Source organism: Microplitis demolitor, chromosome 8, assembly GCF_026212275.2.
Source record: "Microplitis demolitor isolate Queensland-Clemson2020A chromosome 8, iyMicDemo2.1a, whole genome shotgun sequence".
NCBI lineage: Eukaryota > Metazoa > Arthropoda > Insecta > Hymenoptera > Braconidae > Microplitis > Microplitis demolitor.
The window spans coordinates 12,178-26,838 of record NC_068552.1 but is presented as its reverse complement, the minus strand read 5'-3'; the positions used below and the strand labels follow the sequence as shown (position 1 = coordinate 26,838).

The following is a 14,661-nucleotide window of genomic DNA, read 5'->3' as shown; positions in this document are numbered from 1 at the left end:
TTCAAATTTGATACACATACAAAAGCAAAATTTGTAATTTCGTATATTAAAATTAATATGAAAACGAATCGATAAATTGCTATCTACAGTTATTACTATTCAAATAACCATACAAAAATTTTTAAAATGAGGAACCGAAAATATAGTAAACGTACATATTAATATATAAAGATCTAGTATACAAATTTTTCATTTTATTATTTACTACTTATTCGATATAGGTATATAATAAATTGATTTATAATAACGAATAAATAGCATTTTATATTAATTATTAGTCAATGGGATATAATTTATAAAATAAGAGTCAAAAGTTTTCGGTATTTTTATGAGCAAAAAATCAGTATCTAGTATACTAATTTTTCATTTTATCATTTACCACTTATTTGATTTATGTATATTGTAAATTAATTTTTAATGATGAATAAATGATATTTTAAGCTAATAATTGATCAGTGATATCGAATTTATAAAATAAAAGCTAGTAACTTTTTCAATTTTCGGCCGACAAAATCAGTATCTAAGATACCAATTCTTAATTCGACCAATCATTACTTTTTAGTAAATTATGCCATAAATTAATTAACCTTCACTACTAAGTCACGTATTATACCTAAAAGTAATAATCTTCACTTACTTTTTAAAATAATTGATAGCAATTTTTAGGAATCTTCAAAAATTAGTAAACTACTTTGCATTAAGCACATAATAGTACTATTTTTTGATAACAGATTCCACTTTTTACTATTGTTTATTAATTTTTAATATTCTGTTTTTTCCGTGTACTTCCACACTCATATATTTTTTACGTATTTAATTTTTGATATCGAATTCATAAAATTTTTCAAAATTTTATGTAATAATTTAACATTATAATTAATTTAACTAATATTTTTTTTTTTTATCAATTTCAAAAATTTATGTAGTGCGAGATGGATTTCTCAAGATAAAATATGCTGAGATGTATATAAGACGAGAGAAAAGAGTAGTTGTCATACCAGGTACAACTAATACCTACGAAGCCGTCCAGCCGCGTTAAATCGATAATATTATCAATTATTACCGTTGCTCTATACGTCCCAAGTGTGTAATGTTATACAGTACATTGCAACAAGGTTGCAGCTAAAATAATATAAAATATAAGTACTCTAAGAATGCATTTGAATAATATACTACAAGAATTTTTTATATTGTTCCAGATCTCTGCCAAATCTTGTCTAAATTCTCTAAAAAAATATAAAATCCCAGGAGTATATAAATTTATTTTCTAATATTTTTTTATGAACCAACGAACGTTGCAACTTAAAAACTGAGAGTATGATGTAATATATTTTTCTATTCATTAAAACGTTTTGGAGTGATACGTAACCCACGCACGTATGCTGAGTAGCTCTTGATTAGGAAAAAAAAATTGAAACGTTAAATGTTTAATAGTTACTTGAACTTATTAAACTTTTTACCATTGTTGTATATACATATATGCACCTGGTATAAAGGCTAAAAGTTTACTCTGTGCCACTGACATCGAAGGTATAATGTTTATCTATAGTTAAGTGTACTACGGTATCATTGCAAAGTATGTAATATTTAATCAATCAATGATACAATCTAACTTTTATATAATAAATAAAAATAAACAAAGTAGTTTTTTTTACTTCCAAATAACCCAATATTTAAGTTTTTTTTACCAGTTTGATTTTATTGTTTTATAATAAAAAATTTATTAAACTTCTGGCCTTTAACTTTCGAATAAATTTAAAAATTTATTTATTTTATTATTGATTTTTCATCTTAAGTTATTGGATTACTATAAAATGTATAAAACTTTGGTAGAAACATTTATCATACAAGTTAAGAAAAAAAAAGTCCATACTATGAATAATATAATTTTTAAAAAATTTTAGTACTTACTTTTGTTCAATGAAATTTGACGTTTATAATTAAAAATAATGGTTTTTAAAATGAATGATTTATCAGTAATTGAATTTATCAATCAACTGATAGATTATTTATGTATGATATCTGAGATCTATTACTCATTATCTTATCCTCGGTGGTTTAATTTTTATTGACAGTAAAATTGTTGTAATGGTATAAAAATACTGTCCAATTACAGGTAGAGAAATTTCAACATCTACGATACTAGAATCCGGTCTGACAACGCAGTTGTGTGTCATACACATCAGACTGTTATTTTATGTACTGTCGAGTTTTGTTTCATTTTTTTCCATACCTTATTATTTATATACGCAACATACATTTACTTATATATTTCACCAGCACATTTTTTACTACTTCATCAGTTCAAGTACTAATTCATCTTCACTCTTTATTGGGATTAAAAATTATGTCTGCAAAAAAAAAAAAAAAGAAAGTTTCATTTTATATTAAAATGTTTATTTAAATAATCACAGTTGTTGAGTTTAACGCTATCTATTGACAAGTGTATAAAATATAAGCTTTGAAAAATTCTTATCAATTACTAGTAAATTTTAAATGAGTACACTATTTTATTGATTACAATTTTGCTGTTAAAATTCAAATTCTTATCATTATATATAAAGAAAGGGGAAGGGGCAAAACGGGGGTCGGGCAGACAAAACGGGATACACCCAAAATTTTATAAGAAAAAAATGTTATATTTTAAATGGTTTTTAAACATTCCAAAATTACTTTTGTAAATATAATTGAGTGTTATTTTGAATTTATTTTGTTAAACTTTTTCAAAAATCAATTGTCAGTTGGAAAATATTAATTTTTTGTCATGTAAATTACTTGCAAAAAAGTTTAACTTAATCAAATTCATTTAAAATCCTGAAATTTTTTTTTTCTTTTTTAGAGGGTACCCCATTTTGCCCGCAAAAATAAAAAATTTTGTTTTTTAACGATAACTGAAAATTACTTCTATTTACTTTAAATATCATTAAATAAAAAGATTTAGTGTATTTGAGTTCTCGAAAACTTGGTATTTCCTCAAGTACCCCGTTTTACCCCTTCCTCCCCTTAGGGGAGAGGAGCAGCCCTAAAATTTTCTAAGAAATTTTTTTTTTATTTAAATATTTTTCAAAGATTCCGAAATAATTTTTGTAAATATAATTGAGCATTATTTTGAATTTTTTTTTTTTCACCTTTTTTGAAAAATTTCGATTTTGTAAAAAAGTAGTATAAAAACAATTAGATTTTTTTTCTTAATTTACATGCAATTACATGCAATAAAAAACTCCCAGTGTCAAATTACTTTAGATGTATCTCAATAATCAACTTAAAAATATTTACAATTTTTTGAAATTTACTTAACTTTTAATAATTATTTAATCCATTAATTTAAGCATAATATAATTGCTTATTTATAAATATTTTCTTTGGAATTGAAACTAACTGATATCATTCACTTTGAAGTTAATAATAAATAGTAATTAACAACTAAACAATTAACAATTTAAAGTCTGTAGTTACTTTTTTAAAACTTTTTCAAAAATCGAAAGTGTCAGTCGAAAAATGTTAATTACTTTTGTTTAATGATAAAAACTATTAAAAATTTTTTCTCTTTTTGCATCTAATAATTGTGTGAAATTTTATTTTTCTTTATGTTAATTATTTAGAAGAAAATTCAATTTGATCAAATTTATTTAATATCCTAAAATTTATTTTTCACCTCTTTTAGGGGGTAACCCATTTTGCCCACAAAGATCCCAGACAGGAAAGTACGACGGCCCAGGTTTGACCCAGGCTTGGATCAACTATGTTGAACTCTGGGCCAAGCTTGTAAGCCAGCCTTGTTTCAGTCTTGGTAGAAGTCTGGCATGATACCATCGTGCCAAGCCTGGCTGCCAGTTTTGACCCATGCTTGCTTGCCAGATCTGAACCATGCATCGAAAAAATCAATAAATTTAATTTAAAAAAAATTTAATTATTATTTAAATACAAGAGTTTGTGATTATTAACGTTTAAACTATTTAAGTGAGGTAAATGACGTGAAAAAAACTCGGTGAAAATTCTGCTGGGCTCTGGGAGCGAACTGTCGTCCTTCTGATGGGCTTAATTATCTTACTCTACCACCATTATTAAAGATAACGTTTATTATAGAAATTCATGAGTTATTTCTTAATTAAATTAATTTTTATAAGTAAAGTTATAAGATTACGGTTGTTGATTGCAAATAATAACGAACTAAAAAATGTATTAATTATTAATTGTAAATAATTTTAATCAAAATGTTAAAATATTTATTTATTAAAACTTATTTTAATTCAAAAATAAATAATTATTAATTTAAAAAACCATAATAATAAGATGATTGAATAATTAATAAAAAACCTAGATTAGCCAATTTTGGCCCAAGAATGGGAAACTATAGGTATACTCGAACTTGGATAATCCTACCTTGGCCCAAGTCTGGGTTGCCATTGAATAATCAAGGCAGAGGAACCTAGTCTTGGCTTAAACGCGGGTAATCATTGGGTCGGCTAAGGCTAGGTAACCCAGTCCTGGCCAAAGTGTGGGAGTCCGTTGGGTGGCCAAGACAAGAGAACCCAGTCTTGGCCCAAGCTCGGGTAATTATTGTAACGGCCAAAGCTAGGTTACCCAGTTCTGGTCCGAGCCTGGGTGTCCATTGAATGGCCAAGGCTAGATTACCTAGTCCTGCCCCAAGTGTGGGTTTCCACTGAATGGCCAAAATAGGGGAACCCAGTCTTGGCCCAGACTCAGGTAATGATTGGAATGACCAGGATTAAGTAACCTTTCTTGACCCAAGCATGGGCCAATATAGACGTGCCAAAGCTAGGTTCCCCAGTGCTGAGCCAAGGACGGCCCCTTTGTTCAACTCTGGGAGCTCTTGCATGGGTAAATGTAAAGCGTATGAATGTGTATTTATTTAGTCCCCTTGGAGTGAAATTAACTCCTAAAGGGGGTAAATTTTAATATTAAAACATCGAACCGAAGTGAATGCGGATTTTTAAAAAAATACTCCGAGTGACGGAGTGGATTCAGACTTAAATAAAATCCGTAATCACTTCAAATTCACTATCAATTTTTTACTGTGTAGAATTTCTTATTAAATTTACTTTAATTATTCAGCTTAAAAGTTTTAAATTATCGGCATGCATTAGTTGACATAAAACGTTAGTTTAAGATGAATTGATTTTTATTATGTCAATCACCAAGAGTTCTTATCTACTAAGTCATTAGTGATCTTAGTTTCCTCCCGGATACACCAATGGGCTCATCAGAATCGTTATTGTTGACCTACTCTACCTTGAAATATTATATTTCAACTAATATGCCCGGGGCTTTTGACGCTACAGCAGCAACATCCGCTAAGGTAGCGGTTGAAAGTAGGACTAAAAATAAATTTGTCTTAATTAATTAAGCCATAAATACAACGCTTTTAATAATAAATAATTAATAACTTATACTGATGCTTGTTAAATTCCTCGTTATTATTAGCTGGTATTATTATGCATCCTAGGATTAGTTACACTTAACTTCTGTGAAATTTTTTTCTTGGCCCTGTAATTGGCGAAAGCAGTTTATTTCGACTAGAAGCGGATAATAACTCATTTCTACGCATTTATACTTACAGGTTAGACAATTTATACCTCGTCTAAAAAATTTCTATAAGTTTAGAGTTGATATTAATATTAATATGTATAACTATTGTACAATTTAAATTTAATTAATATATAAATTGTTACACTGAAAAAAAAAAAAAAAATCGGTCTATCGATTGACCCTGCGGGCCAGCCCCAAAACTTCTCGCTGTTTTCGAGCTTCTTGAGCTTGAAAAATTGTCGTGAGTACATTTTTGAGCTCTTCGAGCTCGAAAATACTTTTGTATGCCGTTGTTTTCGAAAAAAACGTTTTTTGTCATTTTTTTCTTTCACGAAATTTCATTGACAAATGATTTGATTTTTATGTTTGAAGTGACAATCGACCCATTTTGATAAAGTTTAAAGCTGATCAGATTTTGAAAGCGTTTGGTTCAGTTATTTTAAAGATATTTGCAAAAAATCGTTTTTTACCATTTTTATATTTGCACTCATAATGAAATTCACTTGAAATCAGATATAAAATTTAGGACTCTAAATGTAGCCAACATACAATTCTTGATTACATATAAAAAAATTAAATAATTAAAATTTTTAAAAATGCATTTACTGAAATTTGAATCGTTTAAACATGTATTTTTTTATTTTTAGCTTCAGGTAAAAGTCTCTATAACCCGCTCAATACTATTCATCGCTCACTTTGTTTAATGCGATTTTTTATAATTTTCATAAAAAAAAATTACAACTAAAAATATTATTATTGATGAATAATTATTTGTAAATCTAAATATATTAAAATATCATGTATCAAATTATTCTACACTAGATTATAAATTTAAATTAAATGACTGTTTTCAAAATTGCGCTCAGCCAGGGATTTTTTACTTTAACTTTCAATCGTTAGATTAAATTTAGGTTGCGTCAAATTTTTTAAGAATTGTTACAACTATATCTTATTAAATACATTTTTGAAATTCATGAAATTTTATATTATCAAAGAATAAAGTAGTATAATGTATAAATTAGTTGTCCAAATCAATAAACTTATGATAGTTTAATTAATATTGTCTTTGAGCGACTATAGGGCCATGTGTTGATTAAGTACACGGAAAAAACAGATTATTAAAAATTAATAAATAATAGTAAAAAGTGGAATCTGTTATCAATAATTAGTACTATTATGTGCTTAATGCAAAGTAGTTTACTAATTTTTGTAGATTCCTAAAAATTGCTATCAATTATTTTAAAAAGTAAGTAAAGATTATTACTTTAAGGTATAATACATGACTTATTAGTGAAAGTTAATTAATTTATGGCATAATCTATTAAAAAAATAATGATTGGTCAAATTAACAATTGGTATCTGATACTGATTTTTTCCAGCCGAAAATTGAAAAAATTACTAGCTTTTATTTTATAAATTTGATGTCACTGATTAATTATTAGCTTAAAAGATCATCTATTCATCATTATAAATTAATTTACAATATACATAAATCGAATAAGTGGTAAATAATAAAATGAAAAATTAGTATACTAGATGCTGATTTTTTTGCTCATAAAAATACCGAAAATTTTTAACTCTTATTTTATAAATTCTATCCCATTGACTAATAATTAATATAAAATGTTATTTATTTGTTATTATAAATTAATTTATTATATACATATATCGAATAAGTAGTAAATAATAAAATGAAAAATTCGTATACTAGATCTTTATATATTAATATGTACGTTTACTAATTTTTGGCTCCTCGTTTTTAAAATTTTTGTATGTTTATTTGAATAGTAATAACTGTAGATAGCAATTTATCGATTCTTTTTCATATTAATTTTAATATACGAAATTACAAATTTTGCTCTTTAGTGTATCAAATTTGAATGTAAACAATAGCCATTTTGCAATATATACAATGATGCTGGTTTGATATAAGTATCGAATATACTAATTTTAAGTTGAAAATAAACTACAAACTATTAAAATAATGAGCATCATTTTTTACCGTGTAATGGTACATGACAACTTTTAGTGAGCGACTATGGGTGCACTCAAGGACCTTATTAAAAAAAATTAATAATAATTAATTATCAAGATTATTCTCGAAATTTAAATTTTATTCTAATACTCGGAACTTAAAAAAATAATTATAAAAAAAAAATATGGTTTTTAATTTTATTTATTAATTTATATTGAGTGATTTAATCTCACTCCAATGAAAAGTGAGCGGGTATATAGGGATTTTTACCTTATAAACATTTCAATTTATTATTTCAGTTTTAAAAATTGAAAAATGTTCGCTAATTTTACTATTATATAAAATTCAAATGTCAGTGACGTTATGAATCTCAAGACTGAACTAAGAATTGAAATTCCAACGTCAATACTCCATTGCGCTCCATCTAACGTTTCAATATCAAAGCGCCACAGCTGTTTTAAAAAATATTTCATAAAATACTCACGGAAAAAATGCGCCATTTTATTTTTTCTACTTCAGTTTCTCTTCTACTCTATTTTCTATACACTTTGCACCGAGTGTGTATTAAAAAAAAAAAAAAAAAAGTATGTAAAGAGTAAAAATGGCGGATGACAATGAAGACCAGTGGCTATACGGCGATTCAAATGATGGAAAAGACAGTTTTACAAAAGACGAGCCGTCTGAAAATGATAAAGATCCAACGCCAAATGTAAGTCAAGATGAGTTACAAAATATTGAAGAGAATAACGCGGAAATTAACGCTGATGAATCTACTGGGGTAAGTGGTGAACATAACCTACGGAAATATATATACCGGTACAAAAATTAATTATTTATTATATATATCAAAAGGTAGCGGATACATCAGCATTAGAAGAACCAACGGCCCCAGAACCGGAAGATGAAGCTTCCGAACAAACAAATGAAAATGGTACGAAGGAACCAAGTCAAGAAGACGCTGATGCTTCAAGTGATTCTGATTCTGACGATGACGTTCATGTTGTCATTGGTGACATTAAATCAACACCAGCTTACAATAATTTAAATATCAAACGCACAGGGCTTTTGACAAATGCGTCTGGGATATCAGATAAATTAAATAAGCAGCCTGGTAAATTTAGTATTGATGAATTTGAAACAATTGGAGTCATAAATGGTATCCAAGCACACGAGTTTAATCTCGATCAGTTGGAAGATAAGCCATGGAGGCAACCAGGTGCTGATATTACGGATTATTTTAATTATGGTTTTAATGAAGAAACTTGGCGGGCTTATTGCGAACGTCAAAAAAGAATGAGAAGTGAATCGGGTGTTGGACTTGTTCTAAATGCTGGATCCGGTGGACCTAATTTAATAAACACACGTGTGTCACAAGTTGCTATTACTAATGACAACAGTAAATATTCAGGTATTTCAGGACCTAAACGAGCTGGACCACCACCTGGAAGAAAGATGGCTGGGACAATTGATGTTATTGGTAGTTCTGGTTTAGCATCGCGTAGGAATCTTGATAAATCACCACCTAAAGAAAATGTTATACAAGTTATGACGGCTGACAGACGAGAGTACTCAAGAAAACCCGGGTTTCCTGACATGAGTGTACCACCACCAGCACCTGGAATGGCACCACCACCATTCGATTTACCTCCCCCTCCAGCTCCTTACCAGGAACCTCCACCTTTCTATATATCAGAACCTGATCCTTATTACCAGAGTTACGAGCCTACACAAGACAGTCAATGGGGAAATGATCCTGTAAATATTTTTTTATTTATAATTACTATTTATTTTTTAAATTACATTAATTTATTTTACTCAACAGACTTGGCAGCCAACAAATTTAGCCGTTCCATTATCGACATCTGAAGACAATAAAGATCTAGGTCCTAAATCAATTCCAACAATGGTACCGCCGCTGACGATTCCTCCACTGATTGCTTCTGCTCCACCTCAACGTGAACCACCACCTAGGGGCGACATTCCTCGTAATGAAAGAGAAATTGATTCAATGGGTAGGGAAAGAGAACGAGAACGTGAACGTGAACGTGATCGTTCAGAACGTGACAAAGATTCATCTGTCAGAGAACGTGAACGTGACTCTGTAACGCGAGATGATGACAAAGATCGTGATCGTTCAAGGTCACAATACCGTCATAAAGAAAGGTAATTTTGTATTGTATTTAAATCTAATCTTATCATTAACAAAAAAAGTAAATGGATTTAATAACTTTTTCAAATTTTAGACACAGGCATCGATCACGATCACGTTCAAGGCGACATAAATCAAGATCTCGCAGTCCCAGTCGTCGTAAGAAAAAATCACGACGTACTGATCGTGAAAGATCTAAAGAAGAAAGTGAATAAATTAAATCAGTTTCTATTACCGAGACTTACATAATATTTTATTTCAATTTTTCATTAATTGCGCATTATTAAACAATAGTGCTTACTTTGTACAAAACAAATACTAATTAAAAAAATGGTAAACAATGATGTGACGCTAATTAAAAATAATATTTTATTTGTTATGAAAATAAATTAAATTTAGATTTAAATGGAATATTGATAAATAACGAAACCATTTTTAATTTCACATTAAGAAAATTTAAAAAAAATCTGGAATATGGCTGACCCTGTGGTGATTTATGAGTTATGCAACAAAAACTTCACTGAGAAATTAAAATAATATTGTACAAACAAGAATTTTTTGGTTAAAAAAATCCGTCACAAATATTTATTTCATTATAATTAACGAGCAATCTGCAGTCACTACGTGATTGCCCAAATATCACTACTGATTTTATAAAATACTCAGAAAAAAACGATTTCTTGCCTAAAAAAATTTTATTTGCAACAAGAAATTTTATGCATCATGAATTCAATACAAAAATTTTCTGGGGGCGAGAAAAGATTATTTTGATCAAGAAATGATTCCTTGCACCAAAAAATTTTTTCTCGTTGTAAATAACTTTTTGGCTTTAATTCACAATGCGAAAAATTTCTTGGGGTAAGAAAAATTTTCTTTAGGCGAGTAAAGATTTTTTGTGTCAATGAATCCTTTATTTTCTATCCACACGTTTTTGGCTTTGATAAGCTTCCTAAAACCAAATGGAAACATAAAACTTTGTCATTTTGGAATAAGTAACGCGATATAAATAATATAGTATATATTCAGTGACATTCAGTCATATTTAGTAACAGAATAATTAGAACATTAATTTATTTAAAGAAAATAATTACGATAGTATTTTTTCTCGGGTAATTTAAATGTAATTCGAATGATACAGATAAATCGATTTTTCTCAATGATTGATAATAGAAAAGAGTTGAAACTATGAAAAGGCACAAATTCAAGTCAAAACCTTTCTAACGATACCAAATTTAATAACATTAACTAATTTCATCATACAGATATGCCGGGAACCAAATTTGCCTTATTCTCTTAATAATGTAGATTATCAATTTCTTGAGAAAAGAGCAATAAATTTATTTTTGTTACTATGTGGGTCACTCCATATCAAATCGACAAATGGTTGGAATTGACCCCCTCCGATTCGGATAAATTTTGGTGGAGATTTTTGTCTCATAAAACGAAGTTCTGCCAAAGGAAAAATTAAAAAAAAATTTTTCTTGAGAGTTAGGCAAAATTTAAAACTTCACTGTTTTTCTGATTTTTTAAGTTTATTTATTTAATATTTCATAACCTACTGTATTAAAAAAAAACACTGATGTATTCAAAGAGGACCCTTAGAGGTACGAGAAAAAAAATATTTTGGAAAAAAAAATTTTGAAAATTACCAAAATTGTAAAATTTTGAATGTTTTAAAATTGTAAAAAGTAAAGTTCACAGTCAAATTTTAGGTTCAAAATGTTTTATATTATACCTCTAACATATCTTAAAAAATTTTGAAATTTTCGGGAGGGTGTTTCTTTTTTTTCAAAACTACGAATTTTTTAATTTTTGCAAAATAATTTTTTTCAACTTTTTTGTTGAATATAATTATTCTACCACATGATTATTAAAGTTTGAGCTCTAAAATATTTTTCTTATGTTAATGGTATATAAAAACAGAAATTTCTCAGAAATTGGACATTAACCAGGGAAACCTTGAATCTTAGATTATTCTGAATAAATAAATAATATAAAATTTTTGAGAAATTTTTGTTTTTACATCCGATAAAGAGGGGGGGGGGGTACAGGCTAATAATCGATTTTTTTTCATTTTCTTATAGCTACAAATTTTAAGAATATTGTCTCCAAATTTGAAGTCGATCAGAGCAAAACTCTCGAAGTTATTAACTAATGGTTTTTTTTAGAAACTAGAGGCTGAAGGTATCGAAGGTGCTGCAGGGTCTCTACTTTATGGAGCGGAAATCGATGATTCAGTAAAAGTTAAAAAAAAAAATTTATTTATTTTTACTTTTTTAGCATCTAAAGCTTTAAACGTATTTTCCTCGAAACTACTTTTTCAAAGCCCGTGAGTACTGCTATTTAAAAACTACATTACCGATTCATTTCAAACTTGGTATACACTTTTTACGTATAAAAACTAGGGGTGTACAAATAGCGTTCGAATCGAATCGATTAATTCGAATTTTCGAATTATTCGATAAATTCGAATTATTTGAATAATTTGTAAGTTTTCGAATATTTCGAAATTTCGAATTATTCGATTTGAATTCGTGTCGAATAATTCGTAAATTCGAATATTCGCACACCCCTAATAAAAACCTCCTCCCAACGTTGAGTTTTAGAATTTTTTTTTACATCAATGAGATTTCCCAGCCCCTAAATGACGCAAATTTTCTTTAAAAAAATGGAAGTCTTATTTAAAATGACCACAATAAATGAAAAAAAAAATAATCAGGGAACGTTGGAGGGAGGTTTCAATAATGCTTTGATTAAATTTCAATGGTTTTTTTTTTTAGATAATTTCCAGTTGAGATACACTGCTCACCGCAAATCATATTTATTTAAAGACGTTCTGAGAAAAGCTCCATCACCGGCTTGTTTGCGGATACTATTACCTAAAAAAATTACCTAATGTTGTTGAATATAAACTTAATAATGTTCAAAAGGTTTAATAATGTTGCTCAATCCATACGCCTAAAAAAATTCATGAAAAAAGCGTTTTTTCACAATTTAGTTCGTGCCCCCCCCCCCCCCCGCCCCTTAATACAAAAAAATTTTTTTAGAGCTCATTTTTTATTATTTTCAAAAATGTATTAGTTATTGCAGCGGAATAGAGTTTATGAATAATTATTACATGGAATAATTGTTAGGCTTCTAGGTCACAGTTACGTGCAAAAAAAAATAGCAATTAGTTTAACTAAAAGCTGAAAGATGTAACACTATTGATTGTATTCTATTATTTGCACCTGAACAACCAATGAAGTAAAGAAATTGGAGCTCTCCAAATTTTATTGAATTGATTTAGATGCGATTATTCCAAATATCAGACAGGGAAAAATGATATGAGACACCCTGCTTTTGTTACTCGAAAATTATAATGGACTATACACAGAAACAAAAATTGTGGTTCCTCTAACCATAATATTGGAATAAAACATGAGTAGTAGTGAGTACTCCATATGTGGTAAAAGATACTACATAAATACGACTGATTTTACTCTAGGCGTGGTTGAGGTTATTCCAAGTTGGAGTTGGCGTTTCTTTACTCCAGCTTGTAGTAACTTTGACTACAGCTGCTTTTGTAGTAACTAAAATTTTTTTCTGTGTATTTTGAAGACTGATTAACTTGCTTTATCCTTATCACCAAATCGCATCTAAGCACTTGAGAGAAAAATACATTTCTTTTGATTTTAAATAATAGCGGCTCATTGTTTCATTTTGCTCTATCTTCATAAATACATTAATCTTTATAAATTTTTGTAAATCTACTAGGATAAATTAAATTACTTCGAGATCATGACTTCGAAGTTTCTGATGTGAATCTCCTTTACTAGATTCCGAAATCTCTAATGATACATGGAGAAAAAAATATAGTAAATTTTACTAAAAAATATGAGAATAATTACTAAATTTGGATAGTAATCTTTAAACGTTGATGATTTATCCCGCGAAAAAATGTTTATATATAATCATACATCATTATATAAATATAACTATATATGATCATATATAATTATATATAATCTTGTATATATATCCATATGAAATTATATATAATTATATAAGATTATATCTGATCATACACGGAGAGAAAATTATAGTAACAGTTACAATATATTATGGGAATGGTTCCCATACTGCATGTTAAACGGTTTTTTTGAAATGTTGATTATAGGAACGGCACCCATACATATTATGGTAACCATTCCTATGGAATTATGGTAATCGTTACCATAATATTATTGGAATGGTTACCATAATATTATGGTAATGGTTACTATAATATTATGGGAATGGTTACCATATACGCTTACGAACTGTTACAATGTGGTTATAGGATTGATTCCTATTTGCTTATGGGAACTATTCCTATGAGTATGGTAATCATTACCATGATTTTTTCACATGCGATATGGGAACTGTTACCATAATGATAGGAATTGTTACCATATTTATGGAAACCTTCCCAAAAAGTATGGGCCTATATCCCATAATCCTTAGTAATCATCACCATAACGGTGTTACGTCCCAGCCTGCTCGTCAGATGTCTCTGACTATTTTTAAATACTAATTATTAAGAGACCGATCTGAGACCTAACTAATTAATTAAGATGTATATTGATAATTTAGCAAGTTGCATAATTAATAAGTTACTCTATATTATAGGATATAATATAATGTAATAATATAGCATAACATAATAATATAAAATAATATGATATTATTTAGAATATTTGAAACATATTGATAAAGTTATTTTTCTCTTAATATTTGTTATGTATAAATAAACGCTGACGCCTCGAGTAAATCCTCGAGACGTGCAGCTGCACAAACATCTATTTTGTTCTAAGATAACTTTTGTTCATAGATAAGTGACTCATTTGTTAATAATAAAAACGGAGAAAGCGTGAGAACGGAGAATGGATCATTCGAGAATATTGCTTATCACGATCCACCCCTCTATATCGAACGATGCGCGGGCCTGATGCCCAAGCGCCTCGTA

General features: G+C 28.5%; 2 protein-coding genes across 2 annotated transcripts in view; one reads left to right on the top strand and one right to left on the bottom strand.

Moving 5' to 3' along the window:
- The window catches only part of LOC103568750 (protein GDAP2 homolog), a 39,412-nt gene extending 37,105 nt beyond the window's left edge, over positions 1-2,307 (bottom strand). The window contains exon 1 of the mRNA XM_014439446.2: positions 1,912-2,307. The gene's annotated coding sequence lies outside the window, so the exon portion shown is untranslated. The remainder of the gene's footprint in view (positions 1-1,911) is intronic.
- A 5,802-nt stretch (positions 2,308-8,109) lies between these two features.
- On the top strand, positions 8,110-11,385 carry LOC103578706 (pre-mRNA 3'-end-processing factor FIP1). Its single transcript, XM_008559864.2, has 4 exons — positions 8,110-8,303; positions 8,378-9,280; positions 9,348-9,688; positions 9,769-11,385. Exons 1-4 carry the CDS (start codon positions 8,127-8,129, stop codon positions 9,887-9,889), a joined length of 1,542 nt encoding a protein of 513 aa, XP_008558086.1. The 5' UTR covers positions 8,110-8,126; the 3' UTR covers positions 9,890-11,385.
- Positions 11,386-14,661: the final 3,276 nt, after the last annotated feature.

Coding starts and splice junctions, on each gene's coding strand:
- LOC103578706 (XM_008559864.2), top strand. CDS start 8,127: ATGGCGGATGACAATGAAGACCAGTGGCTATACGGCGATTCAAATGAT. Junction 8,304..8,377: donor ACGCTGATGAATCTACTGGG/GTAAGTGGTGAA, acceptor ATATATCAAAAG/GTAGCGGATACATCAGCATT. Junction 9,281..9,347: donor GTCAATGGGGAAATGATCCT/GTAAATATTTTT, acceptor TTTACTCAACAG/ACTTGGCAGCCAACAAATTT.